Below are 27,899 nucleotides of genomic sequence, written 5' to 3'. Positions count from 1 at the left end.
GCGCAGGGAGTGACTGCAGCTGCTGGGGTGCCAGTTTATTCTTTGGTCTGTGAATTATAGGCGTCTACCGTACTGGGGTTCCTGTGTCGGTAGAACGGGCCCGGCTCAGCCCTTTCCCGAATGGTCCTCTGCTCCTCCATTCCTGTGGAACCGTAGCTGATCAGGGTCTCTTTTGAGGCTGTGGTGACGACGATCTGGGGGATGGCAAATTTCTTCTTTTCTGAATTTACATCAGGTTTCTCTAGAAGGAAGAAAGCATCCAGGTATTTCATAAGTCTGTGGAAAAACTCTTCTGTAAAACAGACAATGTCTGTGTTAGGGCCAGAGCAAAGGAATTAGGTTTGTGGCTCAGGAAAAGAAATGGGTGAGGTTGAAAGCAGTCAAAACCGTAAGTGAACATTCCAAAGCTTACACCAGTCGGCAACGCAGCCACGCGGTGGTGACCCTGGAGGCCTCCTCCCAGGAGGGGAGCGGCCAGGCCCCCGCGCCATCCGCGTGGAAAGCCGGAGCTGCCGGGCGGCCCGGGCGACGAACGCAGGAGCGAGACCTGGGAAAGGCAGGGTCTGCCCCAGAGGTGAAGGTTCAGACACACAGCGTGCAAAGGATTCTAAACCTGGTGGGAGCTCTCTGCACAGAGCTTCAGCAGGCAGGGCGCTCTAGAAACGGACGCCACAGCGTTTTCTCAGACTTGTTAGGATTACCAGGAACGCACGGGACGTGTGAAACGTTACAAAGTACAAAAGCAGAAGCCCCTTCGCTGCCTCCACCGCCTCACTTCCTGGCCTGCTCCGTCCGTTCAGGCCTGTGTGTCCCCGTGTGCACACACGTGTACTGCACAGAATTAGAACACTGAATACCCCAGGAACTCAGCTATACGGGGGATGAACAGGTGCCCGTCCTGTGCTAGACGTTGCTCTGAGCCCTAGAATAACAGCCGCACGTTTCTGAGGTAGGTCCTCTTAGGAACTACGTTTTACAGACGAAGGAACTGAGGCACAGAGGGTTGGTTCAGTCACCTGCCCAGGGCTGGTGGCAGAGGGAGACGCCGGGTCCCAGGCGGTCGGGTCCAGAGCCACCTCGACCTTCAGCGCTGCAAGCATGGCTTCAGTCGTTCTAACCCGCTGCCGATGGCCCACGGCCTGCACTGAGCACTGACAGTATCCTTTCTTTTCATTTTTATCGTTAAGCCAAATGTGCATTTCATCGTATTTTGGATTTATTTTTTTTAATTAATTAATTTATTTATTTTTGGCTGCGTTGGGTCTTCATTGCTGCGCGCGGGCTTTCTCTAGTTGTGGTGAGCAGGGGCTACTCTTCGTTGTGGTGCATGGGCTTCTCATTGTGGTGGCTTCTCTTGTTGCGGAGCGCGGGCTCTAGGCACACAGGCTTCAGTAGTTGTGGCACAGGGGCTCAGTAGTTGTGGCACGCAGGCTCTAGAGCACAGGCTCAGTAGTTGTGGCTCACGGGCTTAGTTGCTCTGCGGCACGTGGGATCTTGCCGGACCAGGACACAAACCCGTGTCTCCTGCATTGGCAGGCGGATTCTTAACCACTGCGCCACCAGGGAAGTCCCTTTTGAATTTAACTTAAATTGAGATCATTTTTTCATGTTGATTTACACAAGCATTTTTACATGTTAAGACTACTTAAAAGGTTATGAATATTTAATTTAAAAATAATACATGTTGGTTAAAGGGGGGAATGTGATGGGGGGGTGGTGGTGGGATGAACTGGGAGACTGGGACTGACATGTAGACACTAATATGTACAAAACAGATAACTAATGAGAACCTGCTGTATAAAAAAATAAAATTAAAAAAATAATTTTAAAATAAAATAAAAATAATACATGTTGGTTAGAGACTGCACATGGAATGACGCTTCTCCTTGCGGACACTTCATACGCACACGCACATGTGCAGCTGGGATCACGCTGTGCAAGGCTGAGTGTTGCAGTGACCACGCAGTCGGCTGAGCCCCACATCCACACAGGTGCGGCCCCTCCTCCACGGCAGCCTGCAGTTCACTGTCGGGGGCCCATCATGTGCGTAACCAGCTCCCTTTGATGAACATAATTTAGGTTATTTCCAATTTTTATTTTTTGAACAATGCTGCAATGAACATTCCTGCATTTATGTATTTATACAGTTGTGGAGGTTTATCTGTCAGGTAAGTTACTAGGAAAACTTTGGCAAATATTGTCAAACTGTTTTCCGTAACGATTATATCAATTTTGGGACTTGCCTGGTGGTCCAGTGGCTAAGACTCCACGCTCCCGATGCAGGGGGCCCGGGTTCGATCCCTGGTCAGGGAACTAGATCCCACATGCTGCAACTAAGAGTTCGCATGCTACAACAAAGATCCCACGTGCCTCAACTAAGACCCCATGCAGGACTTCCCTGGTGGCGCAGTGGTTGAGAATCCACCTGCCAGTGCAGGGGACACGGGTTCGAGTCCTGGTCTGGGAAGATCCCACATGCCGCAGAGCAACTAAGCCCGTGAGCCACAACTACTGAGCCTGCGCTCTAGAGCCCACGTACCGCAACTACTGAGCCCCTGTGCCACAACTACGGAAGCCCGCGTGCAGCAACGAGGACCCAACACAGCGAAAAATAAATAAACAAAATAAATACATTTATTTTAAAAAAGACCCTGTGCAGCCAAAAGATTATATAGATTTATCTTTCCTCTAGGAGGCTATCAGCAGAACGTTTCTCCACACTCTCCTGCTTCTTGTCACTTTTCTAAACCTTTTCCCAGGTTAGAGAGACAGTGGAAGTGCTGACTCCACCCCCGCTGGTCACCGGTCACCGCCAGCTTCCCTGAGCTTTGGGCACCCCCGCCATGGGGAGGCTGGGCATCTCACCTCGTTGTCACTCGTTCATGGGCCTGTGGCATGTATCCTCCTGTGAATGCATGTCATTCTGCATTTTCTACATTGACTTTTTTTTTTTCTTTGGTGAGTTTTTTTTTTTTTTTTAATAAATTTATTTATTTATTTTTGGTTGTGTTGGGTCTTCGTTTCTGTGTGAGGGCTTTCTCTAGTTGCGGCGAGCGGGGCCACTCTTCATCGCGGTGCGCGGGCCTCTCACTGTCGTGGCCTCTCTTGTTGCGGAGCACAGGCTCCAGACGCGCAGGCTCAGCAATTGTGGCTCACGGGCCTAGTTGCTCCGCGGCATGTGGGATCTTCCCAGACCAGGGCTCGAACCCGTGTCCCCTGCATTGGCAGGCAGATTCTCAACCACTGTGCCACCAGGGAAGCCCGGTGAGCTTTTTTATATTTGGGAAATTCACCCTTAGTGATTTATACTACAAGTAGCTCCTGGCTTTTAGCTTCCTTTGTTGCTTTCTGCAACAGATTCATCCATCTATTCCTTAATGGCTTTTAGAGTTTGTCAGACTGGAAAAGGCATCCCCTGCTCCAAACTTACAAAAACATTTACTCATTTCCATTTCATACTTTCATAGTTTTATTTTGCATGTTTAACTGTTTGTTTTCTCAGTTGTCAACTGAGTTGCCCCAGCACTCGGGGAACATCCGTCCTTCCCCCATGTCTGCAACATGGCACTTCTCTGGGACCCCACGCGAGCATGCTGTGCTATGTGTTCACCACTGTGCGACACGCTTCCATGTCAGAGGACTCAATCCCTCTGCTTTTCCAGATGTTTCCTGCCATTCTTACATTTTTATCCTCTTAGGTGACCTTTGGGATAATTTGGTCTGGCTCCCAAAACCACCTGTGCTCTTTTGTTTGGGGTCGTACTGATTTGCTAGAATAAGGGAGAATTAACAACTTTATGTTACTGAGACTTTCTAATCCAAAACAAGACTCCTTTTGTCTTCCTCAGAGGTTTAAAGCTTCTTCATTTAGAAACATGAATCTTTTGGGACTTCCCTGGTGGTCCAGTGGTAAAGAATCCGCCTTCTGGGCTTCCCTGGTGGCGCAGTGGTTGGGGGTCTGCCTGCCAGTGCAGGGGACACGGGTTCGAGCCCTGGTCCGGGAAGATCCCACATGCTGCAGAGCAGCTGAGCCCGCGAGCCACAACTACTGAAGCCAGCGCCACTACAGCCTGCGCTCCACAACATGAGAAGCCACCACAGTGAGAGGCCTGCGCACCTCGGCGAAGAGTAGCCCCCGCTCGCCGCAACCGGAGACGGCCCGGGCACAGCAACGAAGACCCAACGCAGCCAAAATTAAATAAATAAAATAAATAAATTAAAAAAAAATTTTTTTTAAAAAGAATCCGCCTTCCAACGCAGGGGACGCAGGTTTGATCTCTGGTCGGGGAACTAAGATCCCACGTGCTGCGCGGCAACTAAGCCCACGTGCCGCAAACTACAGAGCCCATGCGCCCTGGAGCCCGTGCACCACAACTAGAGAGAAGCCCGCGTGCCGCAACAAAAGAGGCTACATGCCACAACGAAGATCCCACGTGTGGCAACTAAGACCTGACAGAGCAAAAAATAAAAACAAATTAATTAAATAAATAAATATAAAAAGTAAAAATAAAATAAGAAACATGAATCCTTTTAGGGTTCTTAATACACAGGACCTGTACTAGTTTTCAATTACTGCCTAATAAGTTACCTCATTTTAGTGGCCAATTTAAAACAGCGCACACATCACCTCGGGCTCCACGTGTCCGGAGTCCAAGCTACAATCCAGCTGTCAGCCCGGCCGCATCCTCATCTGGACCTGGGGACCTTCCACGGCCACTCAGGTTGTAGGCAGAGTTCCTTTCTTTGTGTGCCAAGGACGAAGCCCCTTTCCTTGCTGGCTGGCGGCTCTCACATCATGGGAGCTGACTTCTTCACAGCCATGTCTCTGACACTTTCACCTTTTTCAACGGCTTCTCTGATGAGGTCAGGCGTCCTCAGAAGAAGCTCCATTTTGATTAAGTCAAAACCGACGGGTTACTACCCTGATCCCAGGAGCCCAGCCCATCCTACTCACAGGCTCTGCCCCCATGTAGGGGAGGGGCTCCTACAGCCTTGTTCAGAGGGCAGTGATGGGCCTCTGGAATGCTGCCTTCCACGCTACCACACTGCCTTCAGGAAGGAGCCTGACTTCCACCAACAGTGTGTCCAGGCTCTCCATCTATCATGTGTTATTCCCTGGCCTCTCGTTTTTGTTGCAAATACTTTTTTGAGCTTACCATTTGTTTTACATTTGTTTATAGAGGGCTTAGGGAGATGTTTTACATTTTAATGTAGTCAAATCCTTCAACATTGCTCTGTAATATCTTTGAGGAATCAGAATAAAATTTACGTCTTATTTTTTGCAGCCACCTTTTTTTTCCAGCAAGGAAATTTTTTTTTAGATGACCACACACTGTCATCTGGAAGATGGTTCTAGCCGTTCTTTTCCTTTACCCTTTGAGTCACCTGTATCAGCTGATAGTAAGTCTACCTTTTTAAAAAATTTAAGTATAGTTGATGTACATGTAATCACTTTTTATATCCACTCTTAAACCATCTGGAATTTATCAGAGCATACAGCCGGAGGTTACAATCCAGCTTACGTTTTCTCTTAAAACGTTAAGGTGTTCTTCTAGCACAATTTATTATATAATCCTTCCTTTTCCCACTTACTTTTGGTGCCAGTTTTATTGTACTCTAATTATATATAAACATACATAACATTCATACACACACACTCTTGTCCATGTTTTCTATTTCACTGACCTGCTATTCTTATATGGGAATCATGTTATTTTAATTATTATAATTTCTGATGTATTTTAAAACATTTTACTTTAATATTATAAATTCACAGTAAGTTGCAAAAGTAGTCCAGAGAGATCCCCGTACCTCCGTCCATTCTCCCTCAGTGGTAGCACCTTAGGTAACTGCAGTAGAATAAGGCTCAGGGTGGCACAGTGTGTGTGCTGTACCATGTGATCACGTGTAACCACCACCACGATCCAGACACAGGGCTGCTCCAGCATCACAACGATCACGTTCATGCTACACTTTACAGTCACACCCCCGGCCCCCGCCATCCCTAACCCCTGGCAGTCCCTAGTCTGTTCTTATCTGTATCATTTTGTCATTTGGAGAATGTTACATGAATAAAATCGGACAGCATGTGGCCTTTTGAAACTGGCTTTCTTCAGCATATTTTTTGACAGTTAAAACTGCAGTACTTCTTCAGAAAGAGAAAATCAAATATCGTATATTAACGCATGTATGTGGAACCTAGAAAAATGGTACAGATGAACCGGTTTGCAGGGCAGAAGTTGAGACACAGATGTAGAGAACAAACGTATGGACACCAAGGGGGGAAAACGGCGGTGGGGTGGGCATGGTGGTGTGACGAATTGGGCGACTGGGACTGACATGTATACACTGATGTGTATAAAACTGATGACTAATAAGAACCTGCTGTATAAAAAAACAAACATACAAACAAACAAAAATGCAGTACTTCTATCAGATGAGGATATTTTTTAGCATAACCACAATAGCACTGTCACATCTAAGGATATTATCATTGATCCTTTGTTATCGCCTAATACCCAATTGGATTATCTCAGGAATGATGTAGCCCAGGTCCACGCACTGCTCTGTGTTCCTAGGACTCTCAAGGCTCCTTCTAACAGTCCTCTCTGCTGTGGCTGAAAGTCTGTATCCCCCAAATTCGTCTGTTGAAGGCCTAATCCCCAATGTGATGGTATTTAGAAGTGGGGCCTTTGGGAATTACTTAGGTTTAGATGAGGCCGTGAAGGTGGAGCCCCCAGAAAGGGATTGGGAGGAAGAAGAGACCAGAGCCCTCTTTCTCTGGCCACGTGAGGACACAGCAATCAGACAGCTGTCTACGGGCCAGGGAGGCGTCCTCGCAGGAACACAGCCAGATTGAGGGCCTCCCCAGCCTCCAGAATGATGAGAAACAAAGTCTGTTGTTTAAGCCCCCCAGCCCATGGTATTTGGTTGGTTTTTTTTCTTTCTTTCTTTTTTTTTTTTTTTTTTGGCCGAACCACATGGCACGTGGGATCTAGTTCCCTGACCGGAGATGGAACCCGCGCCCCCTGCAGTGGAAGTGTGGAGTCTTAACCACGAGACCGCCAGGGAAGTCCCCAGCCCATGGTACTTGTGATGGCCACCTGAGCAGACTTATAAGACACCACCTTTTTTTCAAGTCATTTATTTGTAGAAAAATCAGAGTTATGTTTTCAGAAGAATCTGCAGCATTTTGGAATTGGCTGACTGCCAGCTTGTGGTGTGCGGTCTGTACAATGTATGTTTGTGGATTCTGTAACGCGAAATGTGAAGCACCGACAAAAGCAGCGGGAATAGTACAATACAACCCATCGCCCAGCTGCCCAAATCCTCATAAACCCCAGCCAAACCTGATCTCCACTCCAGCTCTTACCCTGTGTCCTGGTTACTACTACTGCTGAGTAGTGACTCACCCAGACCTTAGCAGCTTGAAACAACCATTTTCTTACCGTTTTATGGCTCAGGAATTCAGGAAAGGTTCGACCGGCAGTTACCACCTGTGGTTTCCCAGGGGCTGCAGTCAGATGCTGTCTGAAGGCTCAGCTGGGCTGGGCACGTGGATGTCCGCTCGCAGGGCTGCTGCGTGCTGGGCAGTGGCTCGGCTGGGGAGACTGCAAGCCTGGGGCTGGAGTCACGACAAGCTCGTCACAAGCCCGGCACCTGGGCTGGACGGGCTGCGAGATCAGGGCCGCGGGCTGCGGCTCCCCTGTGGCCTCCCCCGCGGCCGAGCGCTTCCCAGCACGGTGGCTCCCAGCACGGCCAGCGTCCCTGTGAGCCCGGCCAGGCTGCCCAGCCCACAAGTCACTTCCGCCACTCCAGTGCTTACAGGAGGGTGTCAGGCCTGCAGAGATTTGGAGATGGGACGTAGACCCCCAGGTCACACCACAGGACCCGTGGGCTGGGAGGGGCTGTAGCACCTGCAGAGACAGGTGCACCCCTTCCCGTGGCAGCAAATCCCCACCCAGCGCGTCCATTTGCCCTTAAAATACTTCGGGTGCGGCTCTAAGAGACAAGGACTCATGCGTGTTCCATGTTTTCCACAACTGTACGCACCCGTGTCATCACCCAAATGAGACGCAGAACTTTCCTCCACCCCACAAAGCTCCCACGGGCCCTGTTCCAGTCAGCTAGCCTGGCCCGGCCCCAGCCCAGCAATCATTTTCTGATTTCTACCCAACAGTAGTAAAACCTACTTTTTTAATTGTATAATACACAGAATTTTTGACTTGTTGAACTTTCTATTTCTCTGAGCTCTCATCTCAAACGTTTCCTGCCCTTGATGACCCCGAGGGGCCTCGATCTGAAGCTGTCTGTGCCCAGCTCCTCTCCCCTGCCAGGCGGGCATCCATCCTGCCCTTCCTTGTCCGACCCACCGGCCATGCGTCCTCACAGGCACCGGAGCCCACGGGCATGGCTCCCTGCTTTGCCCTCACACCCTGTCACTCGGCAATTCCCGCTGCCGCAGCCTCACTGGCTCCTACCCAGTTACAGCAATGGGCCTGGGAGAGGCCTCCGTTCTGGAGACACAAACCCCATCGCTCCTCCCTTGCTTTAATTACCTAACAATTCCATTTCCGCGCGCCACATGATAAACCTGATGAAAGACTTCACATTCTGCTGCTTCTGTGGCTTCAACCCCGACCCACACCCAAAGGCTGTTACGGTGAGTAACTCTGCCCAGCTGTTTCACCAACATCCTATCCCCTCCGTGATCTCTGTGGCCAGGCAGAGGGCTCCCACGGGACCGTGCTCCACAGGGGAGCAGCTTCCCAGGCTCTGTCCCAGTCTGTGGAATGCCGAAGGAACGACACTGGGGCCAAAGGCGTCCAGGCCTCGGGAGGACAGCAGGCCTGCTTTGGATCTGCGCACTGCTTAGCCCTCTCGACTGTGTGTTCCGCATCTACCACTTGGGAACTCACCTAAACCTTTACTGAACTTATTACATCTTCCAACTAGAACTCTGATATTAAAGGTCCTAAAACCCCCTCCGCCGTTAGGGCACGCCCCCTGCTACTAGCATCCCACCACAGGCTCCTGTCCGCCCCATCCCCAAACGCACCTCAGGTTCTGTCCCCTCCTGGGTGTGTCCTACGTTCCACTTCAGGTGAAGGCCACTGCCGCTTAGCTGCCCCTTTCTTCTCACGGAAGCTCTCTGCAGGCTTGGTGTCTGCAGGCTTCTCAGACTCTTGTGAAGGCCTGTCCACCGGCCTTTCCGTAGCCTTTGGGATTGAATAGGTGCGCCCCGACTTTGGCTCCCCACCTGAAATATATGGGTAATTAATTAGACCTATATTTTACTGAGTCTAGGGCAAAGGATTCCATCCTTCTTCAGTTGCCTGCTTTGGTCCGGAATGAAATAAGATAGCTTGAAAGACTTGGGTCACTCCATTTCCCTACACGTGGATATTCCCCGGATGAAAAGGTCCCCGAGGCACGATCATCAGAGAGGACCCGGCGCAGGAAGATTTGTGGGAGCGGGGCCGCGCCGGGGAGACTGCGGGGCGGCGGCCCTTTACCTTTCCGGAGTTTGTGTTTGCTTTTGGCAAGTCCCATAGGTGACTTCCCCGCGACGCAGCCCCGGGCCCTGCACCTCGGTGGGAGCCCAGCCCACTGACTCACAAGAGGCCTGGCCGCCGCCTCCCTGGCCCGCGCGGTCGCCACGGCAACGCCACCGCCCGCGAGACCAGCCCGTCCTCTCGCGAGAGCTCCCAGCCGCCGGAAGCGGCGGCGACCCGGCAGTACCCGCCCCCCAGCCCGCCAGCCCGCGCCGGTCTGTTCGGTTGACGCCGCCGGGAGATCCAGTCCGTCCGCCTCTGCCAGGGCTGCCGCTGCCGGACCGGCCATGGACGGTAAGAGGCCACCACCCTCCGGGGCCGCGCGGGGCGGGGCCGCCTCTCCCGTGGGCGGGGCTCAGGCGGGTGCCCCTGGCCTCGATCCCGGACCCTGGGCCCCGATCCCCGGTGCCGGATCCCGGGGCCTCCACCCGGGACCCCGATCCCCGACACCATACCCCGGGACCCAGGACCCCGACCTCGACCCCGGGGCCTCGACCCAGGACTCCGATCCCCTTCCCTGATTCCCGACCCCCTTCCCCGGCCCTCCTCAACGACCGTCTGCCCCTGCCCCGCCAAGCTGCGGTACTGGTGAGGGACATCGGCCTTTGGGGCCCTGGGTTGCCGGGTCAGAGGGCACCCGAAAAGGAGACAGTTGCACCACTGCCCCCAGAACACCGCTAAGAGAAATAAGAAGAGCTCTGGCAGAAAGCCCTCACTATGTACAGGCACAACAGCTCTTGAGATAGGAACCGTATGCGCCCATTCTGCAGATGGGAAAACAGGTTGAGGAGTCTGTGCAGGCACAGGCCCCAGGCGGCCTGGTCCTCCACTGCCTGCAGCACCCCCTCAGGGCCCTCTGCCCTGCTCTGCTCCAGAACAGGAAGCATCAGGGATAAAATGAAGATCCCTACATTTGCCAGGATGTTTAAGTGCTAGTGTGACAGAGAGGCTGTGCAATGTTATTGTCATGAAGGAAATCCTATGCAGATTGCCTCAGAGAGAAGATGAACAGCACACCCCCACCCCACGCACGCGCGCACACACACACACACACACACACACACACACACGTTGGGTTTTGCCTCACAGCTCGCTCAGCTTCAGCTCTCCAGGGAATTCTGTTTTGCCCATATCCCTTTTCTCCAGGGTTAGGTTTTGCCCTTCAGAGTCTGTCCTTCCCACTCAAGTCTGGGCCACACCCAGCCCAGCCTTGCTTTCCCTGCAGTGAGCACACTGCCTGCCACCTGTTTCTCCAGAGATGCAGACAGCTCTGGCCTTGACCAGGGCCCGCAGTGACAGGTGAGAGCTGCACAGAGCTCCGCTGGGCTCTCAGCTGGGAGCCTTCACATACCTTTGTAGTTCTGGATTCTGGTTGCAGGATTTCGTTTCTTCATTCCGGGCTAGTGTGGTACACCCTTTCAGAAATCATTCCCCAAATTTAGGAACGGGATATACACTGAGATAGTTTTAAGATGAAGCTGAATCTACCGAGCTCTTGAGTTTGGGTAAGTGAGTAGCAAGTTCAGATACCAAGGGACTTAGCCAGTAGTAACACACACAGGTCTCCAGTTCCTCATTGAGGGTAGGGGGGCACCTGAGCCTGATTCGATGGCTCAGAAATGGCAGCTCCCATGGAGAGTGGTCTCTGTGGGCCAGCTCTTTTATGGCGTAAGAGTCATCGCCCTGCTGTTCTTATCCATAAAGAATAGACTGTCAAGTACTAAACCTTACTAAATTGGGGAGGACTTCCAAGGACCCTTTGTAAAGCTGCACTGATTACAAACCATCTAGAGTTTTCACCATGGGCCACACGCTGCACCCATGACCTTCCCCTGCATGCTAACCCTTAAGGTCAGCTGGTGCCATCCTGGTGTTTTCCTGAATTGGAGAGTCAGGGAGGCTAAGGAGGGTTGGAGCTGGTGTGAGTAGGCCTCCCTGAAGGCCCCAGTTCTGTGCCAGCTCTTCACGTCCAGGAGGGTCTTAGTGCCCCACCAGCTGGTTAGGAGTGTTGCTTCTCACGTTTCTTACAGTCCTCAAATCATCTCCTCTCTTTGCAGACACCCTGTTCCAGCTGAAGGTATGTACTGGATGGCCCTTCACCCCGCCCTGTCCTGGTGGTTGTCAGTGGGGACAGATGGTGTGCGTCACACTCAGGATAGTGCTCAGCCAGACTGATGACTGAGGGATCAGTGAGGTGGCTTGCTAGCTTGTCTCGGGCTGAGCGGAAGCAGGTCATTTGGCCTCATTCTTGAGAGCGCGAGTGTGTGCACCCCTTAATGGTCCACGAGGCGTTTAAAACGGTTGCCTCAAGTCCTTCAGAAGCACGTGCAGGAGGGCGTTCTGGGCAGCTGAGCAGTCCTGCCTGGGGCGGTGTCGGCAGGCTCCTGCCCCAGTTCCTGTGGGGGCCCTCCTAGGTACCCATCCACGGTGGGCTCTGAAGCACGGGAGGAGTGGTGTGCCTCGGCCCCCGCCTGTAGCAGCTGCACTGGCTCTGCTGTGGGGCCTCCAGGCCAGATTCCCAGCTCAGGAAACTCTGGACTTTTCCCTGAGGAACGTAGCTGGTGGGGGTGGACAGACAAGAAACTTTTTTTCCACAACGAAACATCCCAAGTGCATGGGGGCACCCAGGGCTGCGGGAGGGGCCCGAGGGCTGGGGACCCTCCCAGGTGGGTGAGTGACGTTGGCTGAGAGAACAGTGCTGACAGGACCAGAGTTAGGAAACTGGCCTCTGGAAGGCTGCTGTTGCCTTGGGTCACCTGAGCCTTCTCCCTGCCAGCTTCTGGTCAGCTGAGGCCTGTGGAGGGCCACTGACCAGGGCTGGGGTGTGCGAGGTCATGCCAGGTGGTCCCTGCTGCAGCTGACCAGCGGGTCCCAGGGCACCTGGCCAGAGTGGTGGACTTTGTTTAGAGGTGGCGGATGGTGGCCCGGTGTGTACTTCAGGCTGTGTGTGGAGGGCAGTGGGCCGGGGGCTGGGCAAGCCTGGACGCAGAGCGGGCCACGGAGCCCCTGACAGGAGGGGCCCCGTGTGGGTGGGGCAGGAGTGGGGCTCTGGGCGCAGAGCCGGGCTAGGGTAGCCGACATGGCGATGCCTGACACCGGCCCCATCAGACACCGGGAATGTGGCTTGCGGGACTGATTTTTTACTTTCACTTAATTTTAGGTAATTTAAGTTTAAGTAGCTACATGTGTCTAGTAGCTACTGCATGGGACGGTGCAGGAAAAAAAAATGGTCAGCGAGTCAGGTGCTGCAGACATTGATTTAAAGGCCCCTCAGAATTGAGCCTGATGACCGGGAATCGGGGATGACTTTGCAGAGAGCACTCTGTGCCCGTGAGCCTGAGGTTAGGGAAGCATTTATCTGCACAGAGGCTGGACCACGGGAGCAGGGGAGACGTTAGCCTGAGGCCTGGACACCAAGGCGGTCAGAGAGGGAGGGGTTTACGGTGGCAGCATCTGTGTGACGCTGGCCAAGGCCTGTGGGCAGTTTCTCAGCGTGCCCCCAGCTGCTATCAGTGGAACAGGGAGCCGGTGCGTCGTGCTTCAGGCCGCTGGGAGCTGGGCCGTGTGGAGGGGAGCAGCTGAGGGGCACAAGCGCACGGACGGGCACTGACGTCCTAGCGGGCAGCGGACTGTCCAGCAGAGGCAGCAGTCGTGAGGGATCAGTGATGTCCACCCTCGGCACGAACGTACAGCCCAGGAGGGCGGGGAGCGGGGTGGGGGGTAGGCCGGGGTGCTGACCCGGCCTCCTGTCCGTCAGTTCACGGCAAAGCAGCTGGAGAAGCTGGCCAAGAAGGCGGAGAAGGACGCCAAGGCGGAGCAGGCCAAGGTGAAGAAGGTGAGTGCGGGCGCTGCCGCCGGGCCGCGCCTTTCCTCCGGTCGGTCCTGTGCTCCTCGGGCCTGGGCAGGAGCCAAACCCCTCTGCGGGGCGGGGCGGCGCTGGAGGCTCCTGGGGTTGCCGTGCTCTCCGTGGGGGGGCTTTCTTACGGCTGGCTAACGGCTAGAGTAGCTCCCGGGCTGCTGGGTTCGGATGACCCCTCACCCAGACTGAGGCTCCCAGGGCAGAAAGGAAACGCAGCCGACTCCCCAGTCTGAAGCCATGTCACCGCCGTAGTCGTGATTCCTTTGGAATCGGCATCGCCTGCGCTGGCTTTTCAAGCTCTGCTGCTTCCAGGCGGAGCTCTGTCGTGTGAGGGCAGCTGAGTGTGTCAGTGGGAGTGGAGAGGCCTGGAAGGGTGGCCGTGTTTTCCTGAGCCCGGCTTTCTTGTCTGATTTTCTCTGAGGGCGGGTCGGGGGCCCTGCCCCGGACACCCTCGCTCCTGAGACATTTCTGATGAGAACCCTGCGGAGAGGCTGAGAAGGGGCTGCCCCGCCGCAGCAGACGGCGCCCCGGGACTGGCCGGGGCCGGGCCGCAGCTGGCGTTCCCCCTGCATTGCAGGCCCTTCAGCAGAAGAACGTGGAGTGCGCGAGGGTGTACGCCGAGAACGCCATTCGCAAGAAGAACGAGGGTGTGAACTGGCTCCGCATGGCGTCCCGCGTGGATGCCGTGGCCTCCAAGGTGCAGACGGCCGTGACCATGAAGGGGGTGAGTGCTGGGCCGGGGGCCACGTGCCCGGGGCCGGCTTCTGCTGACAGAGTCGAGGGGCTGGCCCGGCGCAAGGGGTCCGGCCGGGATTCCCTACAGTAAGGGCGGTGCTAGAGCGGGAGACGCACCCCGAAGGCTCTCCCCGGCGTCCGTCCTTCCGTTGACGGCACCATCGGGGGACGTGCCGTGCCGGGGGCGGGGGGTGCGGGGGCCCTGAGGGCCCTGCCTGCCTCCTCACTCCCGCCTCCGCCAGGTGACCAAGAACATGGCGCAGGTGACCAAAGCCCTGGACCGGGCGCTCAGCACCATGGACCTGCAGAAGGTCTCCGCGGTGATGGACAGATTTGAACAGCAGGTGCAGAACCTGGACGTGCACACGTCGGTACGTCGGCCCGGGGCCCGGGTGTGCGGGTGGCGGCCAGGCCTGTGCCCCCTGCCCCGCCCGGGGGCCCGGCGCCTCGCGGGGAGTCCAGACCGGCCCGCAGAGGTCCGGCAGGGCAGAGGGGGGCCTGCGGCCGGGGGCGGGTGCCCGTGCAGGCAGCCGTGCCCCGGAAGCCCTGACCGCCCGGCACACGACCCCCAGGTGATGGAGGACTCCATGAGCTCGGCCACCACGCTGACCACACCACAGGAGCAGGTGGACAGCCTCATCCTGCAGATCGCCGAGGAGAACGGCCTCGAGGTCCTGGACCAGCTCAGCCAGCTGCCCGAGGGCGCCTCTGCCGTGGGCGAGAGCTCCGTGCGCAGCCAGGAGGACCAGCTGTCTCGGAGGTGGGCCAGGGGCGCCTGGGCTGGGCGGGCAGCGTGCTGGGCGGGAGCTCGGGAGGGATGCAGAAACCCCGGCCTCGGTGCCTGCAGGCCCAGGAGCGGCTCAGTCCCCGCGCCTCGTTCAGACCCTGCTCACGTCTATAGCTCCCCCGGAAGGGGAGGAACAGGACTAGGACGGCCTGGAAAAGGGCCTGGAAAGCCGGGGTGGAGCCACTGCCAGGGCCTCAGGGAACCTTTGTCGTTTGCAGGTTGGCCGCCCTGAGGAATTAGCGGAGCCCAGCGGCAGCGCGCCCCATCCCGGCCTCACAGGGGAAGGGCTGGGAAGGCCGCCTCTGCCCCCTCCCCACTGCTCTCACCCTCTCACCCGCCGGGCCTGGGACTCTGCCTCTTCTCTGAGCACGGGTGTGGGTCTGTGTCCAGCTGGGCGAGTTTGCACAAACTTCTGACTTCTGTGGGTAATTTCTGTGACTCCGGGCCACCAGCTGGGCGATCTGCAGGCTCCCCTCCATCCACCGCCACTGAGACACCCCCAGGGACTGGCTGCTGGCTGCCACGTGGACCTGGGGGCTTTCAGACTCCATGTGACGGCAGGTGTGCTGGGAGTGGGCAGCCGGTGGGGGTCAGGACTGCAGGCTGTTGCTGGGCACCCCTGGAAGCCCCGCCTCCGTTTAGAACCTGGTCCTGCCAGCGGGATGGGCCCCGCTCGGGCTCCCCAGTGTCAGGCGCCTAGCTCCCGGTCCAGCGGCCCCCTGGGCGTCTGCATCCTCACTGCCCTGCGGGGCCTCCTCTAGGAAGCCAGAGTCTATGCTGAGGCCCCTCCCAGCCAAGGAGCAGGCGCCTCCCCTCTTGGGTGGGATGCTTTTCTCCTGTCACTATAAGTGATGGGGTGCCTCCCCCATCTGGCTCTTGCTGCCTTGTGGGCTCACGCTGTTGACCTTGAAGCTGGAGCGGCTGATGGGAGAGCCGCCCTCAGTGGGGCCAGCAGTGGCAGTGCTTCTGACGACGTGCTGGGCTGGCCTGAGGGGAGCTTCAGACAGGCTGCACTTTTCTGTTTTCTCCAATTCCTGAAGTTTACTTCGTTTTCCTGAAGCTTCCAGGGATTTTTTTTTTTTTTTGCCAAAAGAGAAGGAGCAAGTAGATCGGGAGCCTTTGGGTTGAGCCCCGCCCCAGCGTCAGCTGGAGCGCACTGGTCGTCGGTGCTGACCAGAGGCCTCTGGCTGGCCGTCCGTCCTCACAGCACTGGCTCTCATGGACAGAAACGTGGGAGAGCTTTCCCTGGCTCTCTGCGTTTGAGTCTTCCTGGACTTGGAGCCCTTGGGTGTTCTGTACAGTAAGTTGTGCTGTGGGCTGCCTGGCGCTCTGGACTGTGGTGTGAGGCCGGAGAGAATGGGGTTCAAGAGCCACCTGGTGTCTCTTCTGTGATGCCGACCTCACCTTACTCCCTGGCCATCATCCCTTGGGGCTCCCACGTGCTGGGGTTCAGAGAAGGTCCCCAGGGGGTGCAGAGCTCCACGGAGACGCCTGCTGGGGGCAGAGGCCACGCCGCATCAAAGGGCAGCAGGCAAAGTTTGCCTTTTCCTGAAATGCTGTTGTGAATAAAGAGATTGATCCCTGAGAACTGTCTCCATCTTTGCTTTAATGGCCTGGGGTGGGGTGGGGGCCTTAAGCGGGACGGTCGGCTTGCGGTCCAGCCCGCCAGTAGGAGGCTGACGGGTTCCTGAAGGAGGGCAGATGGGGTGGTGTGAGGAGTGGGATTCCCAGGCCCTGCTTGGTGAGGCCGAATCAGATCCACAGTTCCTCTACGATTTTACCTTGAAATACTTTTAAACTTATGCAACAGCTGCAAACCAAGTACACAACTTCTGTATCCTTCTGTGTAGCTTTCCTCACGTCAACCTTCTAGTTACCGTAGAACCGACCAAATCAGGAAACCGCCCTCACGTTATTACCCTGTGGTTCCCTCCAGCCCCGAATGTGGCACAGGCCCTCCCATTTCTCTACGTGACCGGGACGGTCTCGAGGCCAGGGCGTCTGCACCGGTGTGCTCGCGGGAACCGCGTCCGGGCGCCCCCCCACCCCGTGTGCCCCGGAAACCGCGTCCGGGCAACCTATGTGTGCACCAGAAACCAAGTCCCTGTGCCCTCCCGCGTGCACCAGAAACTACATCCGTGCGCACCCCTATGTGCCCCCAGAAACTACCACCGGGCGCCCCTCTGTACTCACGGGAACCACGTCTGGTCACCCCGCTGTGCGCACCGGAAACCACGTCGGTGCTCCCCTCTGTGGACACGTGAGCCACGTCAGCGCGCCCCTCTGTGCGCGCCGGAACCATGCTGGTGCACCGCCCTATGTGCACCAGAAACTACGTCCGGGCACCTTCCCTGCAACCCACCGCTCACGCGAAGCACGTCTGTGGGCCCCCCTCTGTGCTCACAGGAACTACGTCCGGGCACCCCACTGTGTGCACCAGAAACTACGTCCGGATACACACAGACACATACACACACACATACCCCGTGGGCACGGGAACCACAAGTTTGCACTTGTCAGGCCTCCCCCTCTGGTTTGTTACTCCTTGGGCAGTGAAAACCCCGTTTTCAGGTTCTCAGCCCCTGCTCCCCGCACAAAGTTCTAGTTTCAGCACTGCTGGCTGCCCCCCACCCCACTCCGAGAGACGCCCTTACCCACCAGAGGACTGGGTTTGTCGCAGGCCTTGCCGGGGCCCCTCGATGTGTCGTCAGAAGGCTCTGCTCTCAGCCACGCCCTCTTCAAAGTGGCTGGCGTCTGTTAGATTATTTGGCTTGTGTTTCACGCCGGTGCTTTGCAGCCTGGCTGGTCTTGATCAGTTTTTCGGGCATGTGAACCGTGGCCAGGGTTGTAGAATCAGAACCACAGTGGGGTCCCTGCCCCTTGTGCCCAGCCCACCTGCCAGAGTGACCACCTGTGACTCTGGGCCCCCCTGGTCCCCTCTGAGCACGTCTGGGTTTGAACAGGGCCTGGGGCTGCTTGTTGCCTGGTTGGAGAATCGCTGATGTGGGCCCTGCCTGGGGAGACAGCCCTCCAGGGTCTTCTGAGCAGACTCCACGCTGCTGGGTGGGCCCGGGTGTGGCACCCGCCTTCCCGGAGCCCCTCACCAGGACCCCCAGGGAAGGCCTGCAGGCCTGTGTCTCCCAGGGTGAATGAGGGGCGAGCAGAAGGGTCCCCAGAACCAGATTCTGGGGACGGCACTTGAGGGGTGGCCTCTGGTGTGATTCTAATGTGCTTAAGATTCTTTCTGACAAATAGTAAAGCGTTTCTTATGGGAAAATCCCTCCCAGTTAGCAAAATTAGGCGTGCCCACCTGCAGCCCACCAGGGGGCCCTCCAGCTGCCAACAGCCCCGGCAGATAAATCAGCCAGCCGTGGCAGGCTGGCGTGTTGGGCAGGATTCGGCCAACTTAGGACAGAAACCCTCGACTTGCTTTTTCTCCTTTAACGTTAAACTGATCCTAAGTGATCAGCAAATACCCACAATGTCCCTGCTGGTGGCTTTAGCTCTCCCTGGAGAGAGTGCTTGCTGGGAGAGAGAGGCAGGGCCCCAGCCCAGAGGTCCTCGCTGGCTCCCAGGGCCCAGGCTGGCAGGCACCGGTGGGTAACGGCACAGAGGGGCATCCTCAGGGGATCTGGCCTGGAAAGAGGCCAGCAGGGATGTGTTGGGGGTCTTGTCCAGGGTCTGTCACCCACTAAGTTATTCATCTCAAGACACATGCACCGAATGACCGGTGGCAGGGGGAACGCTACTGAGCCCCTCTTGCGTGAAGCCCTGCCCTGCAGGGGCCTTGTTCATGGTGTGTGAGGACACCCTGCAGGGCTGGGGTCCTCCCTGCTCCGGACCTTGCTTTCCTGTCTGCCAAGAGAGGCTGGCCCCAGGGGTGGGCCGTGGGCACACACGTGTGTGAGTGCGTGTGGGTGTGTATATGTGCGTGCATGGGTGTGCACCGGTATAAGGATGTGGGGTGCAGGTGTGCACACGTGTGCGTGCCTGTGTGTGTGCACGCGCCTGTGTACAGATGTGTGTGGGGAGGTGGCAGCTGGTGCCTGGACTGTGTGTTATTTTAAAGACCCTCCAGCAACGTCTACGCAAAGCCTCTCAGACCCTGATCCCTCTGGCCCTGACCTTCAGGACTCAGGCACTCTTGTGTCTGGTGTCCAGCCAGGAGCCCCCTCCAGGGCCAGGGTGCTGATGACACGAGACTCGAAGGATCGGCGACTTTATTGAGGGTCCCGCTGTGCCTGTGTTCTGCGCTGCCCAGGGGAGCGCAGGTGCCTGCCCAGGACAGGCCAGTCTGAGCGCACAGGGAGTCGCTGCCGTTCCAGCCGCCAGGGCGTCAGAGGGGACACAGGCAGAGGACGAGGAGCGCGAGGGAGGCCAGCAGGGCCCCCGGCTGGAGGTGGAGGCTGGGGGCCCCTGAGTAGCCGTAGCTGGTCCTGCAGGAGGCCTCCAGTTGGTCCAAGGGGATGGGCTCCTCGCCAGGAGGCTGCGTGTGCCTGCTCGCCTGGGGAGAGACACAGGTCGGCCGCCTGCCTGAGGGCAGGAGGTGGTCGGCGAAGCGGGGAGTGTGGGGCCCCTCACCTGCTCCACCGCCTCGAAGACCCTCAGCAGGTTGTTGGCCAGGGCGCCCTTGACCTCTGCCTCGGTCCACTGTCTCCTCAGCAGCTCCGCCACCAGGTCTGGATACTTGGACACGTCCTTAAGCCCCGAGGGGAGCCTGAGATGCGGGTGGAGAGAGCCAGGCTCTGCATCCCAGGGGGCAGGGCCTGGGGGCCCCCATCCCGTGCCCCGGCGTCCTCGGCGGCCCCCCCCCCCGCCCCTCACAGCACGTGGAGGGGGTCTCGCCTCACCTGGACACACCGTCGTAGTCCCCACCCAAGCCCACGGCTCCGGCCCCCGCCACCTTCTTGATGTGGTCCAGGTGATCTGCAGAGAGGCAGCACGTGAGGGCCCTGAGAGAGGCCCCGGCCCGGCGCCCCGGTCGCTCACCCCCGCCCACCTGCCACTTGGGACAAGTTGGCCTCCGCTCTGCAGGAAACGTAGTCATTGTAGAAGTTCACCATCACTAGGCTGCCCGTCCGCTTCTGCTCGGGAGAGAGGGTGGCACTGTGGGCGGGGCGGCCAGGCCGCGAGGGCCAGCCCAGGAGCGGACGGCCCCAGTCCAGCCTCTCACCACCAGCTGGAGCACGTCGTCAGGCACGTTGCGCCGGTGCTGGCACACGCTGTAGGCCGAGGAGTGGCTGAAGACCACGGGGGCCTTGGACAGCTGCAGCACGGCCTTCATGGTGGCCATGGACGTGTGGGCCAAGTCGATGATGACGCCCAGTCGGTTCATCTCCTTCACGACGCTCTGAGGGGGGACGGGGCTCAGGGGACCCGCACAGCCTGGAGGGTCTCAGCCGGCACCCTGGGACCAGGCAGGCTGTGCCGTGCACACTCGGGTTCACACGACCTTCTGGGGTTTCTGGCGGCCGCCTGGGAAGTCCAGGTGTGGGGAAGGGCACTGGCCAGGCGTTAACAAGCCCTTCAGTGGCTGGAAGACTGGAGGCCACTCTAATGACCTGTGGGTTCCAGTGGAAGACCCGTCCTGCTGGCCCATCTCACAGATGAGGAAACAGGTGACGCGCCGGGTCCTCTGAGGGTGACCGAGGCCCCGCGCCCCACTCACCTGCCCAAAGAGTGACAGGCCTTGGCTGCGGGCCTTGTCTTCTCCCGTGTCCACCAGCCAGTTGTCGGCCCTGGGAGAGCAGAGAGCAGGCGCCCGAGAGGCAGTGTGGTTGCCCGGACCCACCCACCTCAGGACCCGCAGGAGGAGAGACAGGTGCCGGGGTGGTCCCTGCCCTGAGACCCTCCCGCCCGGCCGGCCCCCTGGGGCTGCTCACCAGGGCGTGTTGCAGGAGTGGGTGAGAGTCAGGTACCGCATGCCCAGGTGGTAGAGCGCCCGCAGGACGCCCAGGCTGCTGTCGATGGAGTGGCCGCCCTCCACGCCGACCAGACTGGCCACCTTTCCCTCCCGGAAGGCCTGCCGGATGCCTGCGAGAAGAGCCCGGCCAGGGGCGGTGGGCACCGGGCGACACGTGTGCCCGGGTGCCGGGTGTGGGGACTGGCTTCCACGTGAAACAAACCACAGAGCGGCGCAGGAGACCCTGCTCAGGACCGGGGCTGGTGGGCGCTGGCACCCACCTGTGCTGTCGGTGACACACCGGAAGGTGTCGGGGTACAGCTGGCACATGCGCTGGATGACGTCGATCTGCTCCAGCGTCCTCTTCACGGCATCCTTGTTCTGGGTGTCGCAGGGCACGTACGCAGACCAGAACTGGGGGGGTCACGGGGGGAGGCGCTGGGAGCTGAGGAGCCGGGCCCCAGGCACACGGGCTCTGGCTTCCCTCCGGCCACGGAAGCCCTCCCCACAGTCTGAGTGGCTATCGGAGCCCCCTCTCAGGGCCCGGGGCGGTACGCCACCACCAGGAAAGGGCAGCAAGGGAGGAGGCGATGGGCTCCAGTGCCTCAGGCTCCGGGCCGGACCGTACCTGGGCACCCACAAAGCCAGCCTTCAGCTTGGGGATGTTGGTGTGCGTGTGGGCCAGGCTGGTCAGGTTGGCCCTCGGGTCCTGAAGCTGATTGTTGAACAGTTTCAGCAGCTGCCAGGGCAGGTCATTGTGCCTAGAGGGGCCAGGAGGAGGGGTCAGGGGCAGGTCAGGATGGCCACTTGGATCCGGGCCCCCCGAGCTCCCTCCCGGTCAGGCTGGCCCCTCTCCAGCTCCTCTTCTCGTGTGCTAAGGACTAGGAAGGTCACAGGGTGATTGCTGTTATCTGAACACGCCTGAGCACAGGTGAGCTTCTCAACTGGCCGCACCCCCAGGCCAGGTCACTGAGCTGAGCCCTAAGTGGACAGGTCTGCCCTCCCGGAGCCTTTCACTGGGGGAGAGGGAGGGCAGATGCCGGCTTGGCTTCAAAATTGTGGAGGTCGGGGGAGCTTGGAGTTGAAACAGTCTCCATGAACAAGGCTGGTTGACATGGGGTTCCTGAGTGTAGGCCTGGGGGAGATTCACAGATTAAAGATGAAATCCTTCTGCTGCAGGGAGAGGGTGGGGAAGTGTGGGGCGTGGCCTACCCTGGGGGGCAGCCATGGGGCACATTCCTCCCTGGATCCAGGAACTGTCACAGGGGGACCAGGAGCAGCCCCCAGGGGAGAGACCGCTGGAGCCATAAGCTCCAGGTGCCGGAAGGGGCCTCGGCCCCTGGGAGCTGGTTAGAATTTCAGAGTCTCAGGCCCAGCCCTGGCCCACCCAGCATCTGGCTTTTACCAGCCAACGGGCACACACGCACGGGACATCCAGGGAGCCGACCAGCGGATCCCTAGTCTGGTGACAAGGGGACTGTGAGGACAGCCCAGAGGGGGCTTTGTTCCCACTGCGGGCCCTCCCATCCACCCCTCCTCCCCAGCCCAGCAGCCATGCCCACTCTCCCCAGGACCCTCGCCCACACCTAGTTCCCACCCCCAGCCCTGGCTCCCTCCCCGGTGTCTGTTTCTTCATCTGTAACACGGGGCTGCCTTGTGAGAGTCACTAACAATGTTAACATCGTGACGGCCCAGGTCATCCGGCCCCCTGGGGTGGGCTCTTCCACAGCAAGGTGGCCACGGCTCCCGGTGGGAAGTGAGGGCTCCCTGGGCCCCACACAGGGCTCCAGATCCTGGAAGTTTCCCCTGGTCTCCTGGGGAGCTCCTGTCCCAGCTGTGAGGTTTGACTGCTGGGCATGGGCTGGTGGTCAGGACGCCTTTGCTGACTGAGGGATGGATGAACTCCAGCGAGGCGAGGTCACTGCCTCAGTGGTCAGGTTGGCCCTCGGGTCCTGAAGCTGATTGTTGAACAGTTTCAGCAGCTGCCAGGGCGCTGAGCAGGACCTTACTCCTTTGCTCCTCTAGGAAATCCAGCCCCACGCTCCAGCTGCCTCCACTTTGCTCTTCCCTCCTCGCCTCAGCCTGTCCTCCCTTTGTAGGTGTCGGCACTAAGGTCAACACCACATTCTGGAGTCTGTTCTGGAGCCTGACGGATCTACCCTCCTTATCTGTGTGGCCTGGGTAGCATCCTCAGCTGTGATAGAGGACCCTGCCATCCTACCCAAAGAGGGGAGGGGAGGATTCCGAGTGCTGGGAAGTGCTAGAAACGACAGCCAAACACACACTTAGGCCAGCTATGGCTTACAGATGTGATGGCTGGAGCTGGTGCAGCCACATTAAACCATGAGGTAACTGTGGGAATGGTGGCCACACCATTATGGAATGCCGTGCCAGGACTCCGTCTGGACTTCTCTGTTGTTGAAGCTACTTATTTGGGTCTCTCTTACCCACAGGAGTAGCTAATACTAACTGGTTTTGATTCTGTCAGCCTAGTCTTGGCTTTCTAAGACCTTGGATAATCCTAGCTCCCCAGATCCCAGCTTCCTGAGTACTCCTGCCTGTCTGGGCTCTTTGAGCCATCTTACCCCTCACATGGACCTCTGGACAGCTCCCAGCACCTAAACTCGGACCCCCCTCTCCCTGTGCCCAGCTGCCCTGAGTCCCCCGGAAGGAAGGAACATTCATTTTGTTGGCATATTCTACCTGCCCTTGCTGGCCTGGGATGCCTGGTCCCTGAGCCCAGACCTGCCAGACAGCAGGGCCTCCAGGATGGGAGCAAAGGGCAGCAGCCTCTGCAGCAAACTTCCTATGCCTGTGAGGAGACCCAGCCATGTGAGGACCCTCAGATGCAGGCAGGGGGATGGGAGGTCCAGGAAGGAGGGGGAGGGGAGGGACCAGGGGAGGACTGAGGGAGGGAGGGAGGGAGGGAGGGAAGGGTGCACTCTGACTCCTGATGGCCACTTCCTTATCTAGGGCTGCCCCGCACATCCCTGCCAGTCTTATGTGATGAGACACCCGTTTTCTCTACTTTTCTTGCAGAGCTTTTGTCCCATAAAGGCTGGGCAAGTGGGTACCCCAACTTTCCCAGCACCCGGTGGGAAACAGCAGGCGGGGCAGGAGTGTGTGTGTACAGGTGGCGTCCTTCCCAGGGCTGGGAGAGCCCCGAGGAGCTGGGGGTGGGAGCGGGGGCAGGGCGGCAAGGGCAGTGCCAGGCCTGCCTGCAGTGTCAAGGGGCCCTGGGGGCCGCTGGGAGGACTCCGGCTACTGCTCTGAGCTCTGTGGGAGTTGGAGCTCGAAGGGGAGGTGCTGGTACTTGTGTCTCCAAGACTTCCTCTGGCTGCCGTGCGGAGACCTGACCTCAGGCCAGTGGCAGGAGGGGGCAGTCAGAGGCACAGGGGTGGGGGTGGAGAGTAAGTGAAGGGGACAGGCACGGCCAAGTTGGCTGTGACATCAGGGAAAGAGTGACAAGGTGTCACCAGGGTCTTGGCTGGAAGGGGGGCAGGGGGAGTGGGCACCCAGGAGCTTGGCCTGGGGCACTGAAGCGTGAGATGCCTCGGTGAGGTCAAGCCGGCGCACACAGCCTGATGGGGTCACCCCAGGTGGATGGAGCGAGGGGTAGGCTTGACGAGAGGGTCTCAGGAAGGAGGGTCAAGAGGGCCGACAGGGTCCCCCAAGGGCCACAGCAGACGCCACCCTCACCTGCACTTCCTGTGACACAGGACCCTGGGCCAGGCCCCAACGGCCCCCAGCCCCAGCCCCACTCTGAGCTGGGATCCAGCCCCCAGGGGTCCAGGTTGTGGGGTGTCCCGGGAGCTGCTGAGGCCTTGGGGGCCTCACTATTCATCTCCTTCCTGCCACGTTCCCCACAGGCCCTCATCTACTGAAGTCTCTGGGGCCCTGAGAGAGCCCACAAAAAAACTTGAGTCCAGCAAAGGGCAAAGGCCATAGTGCAGTTGGAGGAACTGAGTCCCATTGGAGACAGGGCAGCTCCTGTCTCAGGTCAAGGGCACATGAGCCTCGACCCTAGCTCCCCCGGCCCGGACCCCCGGCCCCATCACATGGGTGGCGGCTTACCCGTCAATGACAGGCGTGGCCTGCATGAGCCTCACCGCTGAGTCCCGGAACTGGTCTGCAGTGCAGACGGCCGCCAGGGCCCAGAACCACCAGCTGGTCCACATGCCACGCTCCCCAGGGACGCGCTCCCCTGCTGCTCCTGTGCGTCTGTCCTGACCGCCGTCCTGGGCGCCAGAAGACAGACGGCTTTGGTCCAGGTGATTGTTGCCAGGACCTCCCCTGTTTATCAGTAATCAGCACATTCCCCGCAAGGGTGGATAGATGGGAGTTCCTCGCCCCTGAGGCTGGGCGTCGCTGTCTGGGCCAGGCCAAGTGTAGTAAAACCCCAGGGGCGGGGCTGGTGCCCAGGGGCGGGGCTGGTGCCCAGGGGCGGGGCTGGTGCCCAGAGGCGGGGCAGAGGATGGGCTAGCGCAGGGAAAGGGGCCGCCAGTGTTTGTTGTGTCCTGCCCCCAGGACCCGGTGTCTGAGGTCTGCAAACAAGATTCAGTTTTGTGTCCTTGAATGTACCCCTTTGTTTGCCTGTGAAGTAGTTTTTTGTTACTCTCCTTGGAAGGTGGGGCACAGCCCGGCAGGCGCACTCCCACCACACCCCACCGCAGTGCTGGGGGCGTCTGCACAGCGACCCACGCTCCGGCTGCAGGCTTCTGACCGAGCACGTTGGATGCTGGGGCTTGGGGTTGGAAGCCTGGAGCGTTTGCAGTTCCTTATTGCTGGGGGGCGCACACTCAGGTCTCCTGGGGGAGGCAGGGGCTGCAGGGTGGGGGGCACGGTTCTGAGAACCGGATGCCCAGGCAGCGCTGGGCCCAGTGAATCATGAATCCCGGTCCCAGGGCTGGGCCAGCATCCAGGGTTCTGCTGGGCAGCTGGGTGGACCCAGCCCACCCTGGATCCTCAGGGCTGCTGAGCTGTGGAGACCCTACCCCCTCGCTGGGCTCCCTGCCACCTCTGTCCCTGGATGGCGTTGGACCCTCACGCAGACCAGCCCTGTGGAGCCCAGGTCCCAGGCCGGTGGCCTCCCTGAGCCCCGACCCGGCCCCAAGGACAGGACGGGCCCAGCTCCAGGCCCTTTCTCCCGCCTGGGAAGGGGGTCACGTCCCAACCCTGGCTCTGCCGTCATTAGCTGTGCATCCCGGGGCCTGGGCCTCCAGCCCCGTTTCCCTCCTGTTGAAACGGCAGCTTGCAGGGGAGACTGAGAAGAGGTGGGGCCGTCTACCTTCCCTCCCTCCACCCACCACTCACCCCGGGAGGAGGGGCTCCGGGGTGTCCTCCACCCAAATGCCCGGGGACGAGGCCGCCAGCCCCAGACCCCATCGAGGACTTGCCCCCGCTCCCCATCGGGGCATCCTCAGTGCCAGGCCCTGGGATTCCACCCTCTTCACCACTCTGTGCAGAAAAGACCCCCTTGAAGGGTGAGGAATCCAGGGCTCCGACCACGCTGCCTGGGAACTGTGGCCCAGCAGGTGCTGGGCCAGGACACGGGCATTAAAGCCGAGGGTTTCCCTCCGCCACGCCGAGCCAGGACCCCGTCTGCCCTTCGCACTGTCCCCATGACCCCAACACCTCGACGGTCCTCCGTGCTCTGTGTCCAGCCCCCTCCACCTTCCCGGCCTGTCTCTGTGACCCGACGCTGCTGCTTTGTGGCGGGCGATGCCCGTCTGCAGCTGGGGGGGTTTCTCCCCGGAACCCTCCTCTCTGACACGGCTGTGAGCACACGTCCCCCCTTGTTCACACCGGCCCGCTCCATTTGTCTCTACGTATTTTCAACATTTTCCCCTTATCGTTTTTGTTTCAGAGTTGGCTTTTTTTAAGAGCATGTGATTGTATTTTTTTTCAATTTTCTTTTTTTTTGATGTGGACCGTTTTTAAAGTCTTTATTGAATTTGTTACAATGTTGCTTCTGTTTTCCGTTTTGCTTTTTCGGCCACGAGGCTCGTGAGCTCTTAGCTCCCGGACCAGGAATGGAACCAGCACCCCCTGTGCTGGAAGGCGAAGTCTCACCCACTGGACCGCCAGGGAAGTTGCAAGAGCATATAACTGTGTTTTATTTCTTCACCTCATCTGAGCGTCTCTGTCTGTAAATGTGACCGTTTAAGCCAGTACGACGGTGACAGCAGTGCATCCTCCCTTAGCCTTGCTACTTCCCAAGCTACGGCCGGCCCTGCTCCTCCCGTTTCTTGCTTCTTCGGTGTTCTTCGTGTTACTTCGATTCCCTTCCTACCACGGTTAGAAAGTTCCTCTGCGTGTCACTACTTTGCTAGTGTCTTCCCTCATACTTGTAACAGTCGTATTGAAGTCTGTGTGTCTCTTTCAACATATAAACTCCTTACCACTAGAGTTACAGCCCACGGGGCATGACATTCATTTAAATGTAACAACACATGTTCCTAGGTTTGCTGTGTCTTGTATACTTTGTCTCCTCCTCTCTTGAGATATTCGTTCTGATTTCTTTCTCATTTGTCTGCGGCACTTCCTTGGCCATTTCCCTGGGAATAGTGGCATCCTGTGCGATCCACGTGTCTCTGCTTCCGTGGCTGAGGGGCCATCTCTCAGCATTGCAGCCACGACCCCCACGGCAGACTGACTGTTCCTTTGTGAGCACGCGGGCCCTCCAGGTCTGCCAGTTCTCCTTTACCCCTTCCACCCTCCCCAGGTGGCTCCATGGGTTTGTCTCTTTAAATCTGCCAGACACTTGATTTTGACCTTTTCATTTTAAATTCAGAATTCATTTAATTGCTTAAAGGATTTTAAATTCTCTGCTCATTCCTCTGTAATACTTCATTAGTTTAACAGCCCAGTGGAAAGAAAGGAAGGAGAGGGGCCCACGGCCCAGTTGCACTGCGGAAGGGGGACTTTCAGTGTTATTTTCTCATTGTCGCCGTGTCACCGAGGGACGGGCCCCCCACCATCCACTCTGCACGTCACCTACGGACTCTCTCCTCCCCGGGGTAAGATTTGGCCCCAGCCTCCCACCTCTGCAGCTCAGGTGCC

The 27,899-nt window shown here is 58.2% G+C and overlaps 3 protein-coding genes across 4 annotated transcripts; 1 reads left to right on the top strand and 2 right to left on the bottom strand.

Annotated features, from left to right (window-relative positions):
• Positions 1 to 20: 20 nt before the first annotated feature.
• Positions 21 to 9,666, bottom strand: SPATA33 (spermatogenesis associated 33). Its single transcript, XM_059903779.1, has 5 exons — positions 9,516 to 9,666; positions 9,062 to 9,259; positions 7,660 to 7,840; positions 7,449 to 7,530; positions 21 to 239 (listed from the first exon to the last, which is right to left on the bottom strand). Exons 1-5 carry the CDS (start codon positions 9,550 to 9,552, stop codon positions 36 to 38), a joined length of 702 nt encoding a protein of 233 aa, XP_059759762.1. The 5' UTR covers positions 9,553 to 9,666; the 3' UTR covers positions 21 to 35.
• CHMP1A (charged multivesicular body protein 1A) lies at positions 9,617 to 16,523 on the top strand. 2 transcript variants are annotated; one of them, XM_059903550.1, is made up of 7 exons: positions 9,617 to 9,848; positions 11,585 to 11,631; positions 13,312 to 13,389; positions 13,991 to 14,137; positions 14,391 to 14,519; positions 14,721 to 14,908; positions 15,154 to 16,523. In XM_059903550.1, exons 1-7 carry the CDS (start codon positions 9,842 to 9,844, stop codon positions 15,173 to 15,175), a joined length of 618 nt encoding a protein of 205 aa, XP_059759533.1. In that variant the 5' UTR covers positions 9,617 to 9,841; the 3' UTR covers positions 15,176 to 16,523. The 2 variants fall into 2 exon arrangements, with proteins under 2 accessions (XP_059759533.1, XP_059759532.1); XM_059903549.1 differs by having other exon boundaries at positions 9,725 to 9,848; positions 11,612 to 11,631.
• Positions 16,524 to 19,138: 2,615 nt separating this feature from the next.
• Positions 19,139 to 25,208, bottom strand: DPEP1 (dipeptidase 1). The gene is made up of 10 exons (XM_059904072.1): positions 24,912 to 25,208; positions 21,466 to 21,598; positions 21,119 to 21,251; positions 20,818 to 20,968; positions 20,604 to 20,673; positions 20,109 to 20,285; positions 19,935 to 20,019; positions 19,786 to 19,861; positions 19,517 to 19,652; positions 19,139 to 19,439 (listed from the first exon to the last, which is right to left on the bottom strand). The coding sequence occupies exons 1-10, from the start codon at positions 25,013 to 25,015 to the stop codon at positions 19,272 to 19,274; spliced, it is 1,233 nt and encodes a 410-aa protein (XP_059760055.1). The 5' UTR covers positions 25,016 to 25,208; the 3' UTR covers positions 19,139 to 19,271.
• Between the last annotated feature and the right edge of the window lie 2,691 nt (positions 25,209 to 27,899).

Source organism: Balaenoptera ricei, chromosome 19, assembly GCF_028023285.1.
Source record: "Balaenoptera ricei isolate mBalRic1 chromosome 19, mBalRic1.hap2, whole genome shotgun sequence".
NCBI classification, from domain to species: domain Eukaryota; kingdom Metazoa; phylum Chordata; class Mammalia; order Artiodactyla; family Balaenopteridae; genus Balaenoptera; species Balaenoptera ricei.
This window is presented reverse-complemented; position numbering and strand designations above follow the sequence as displayed.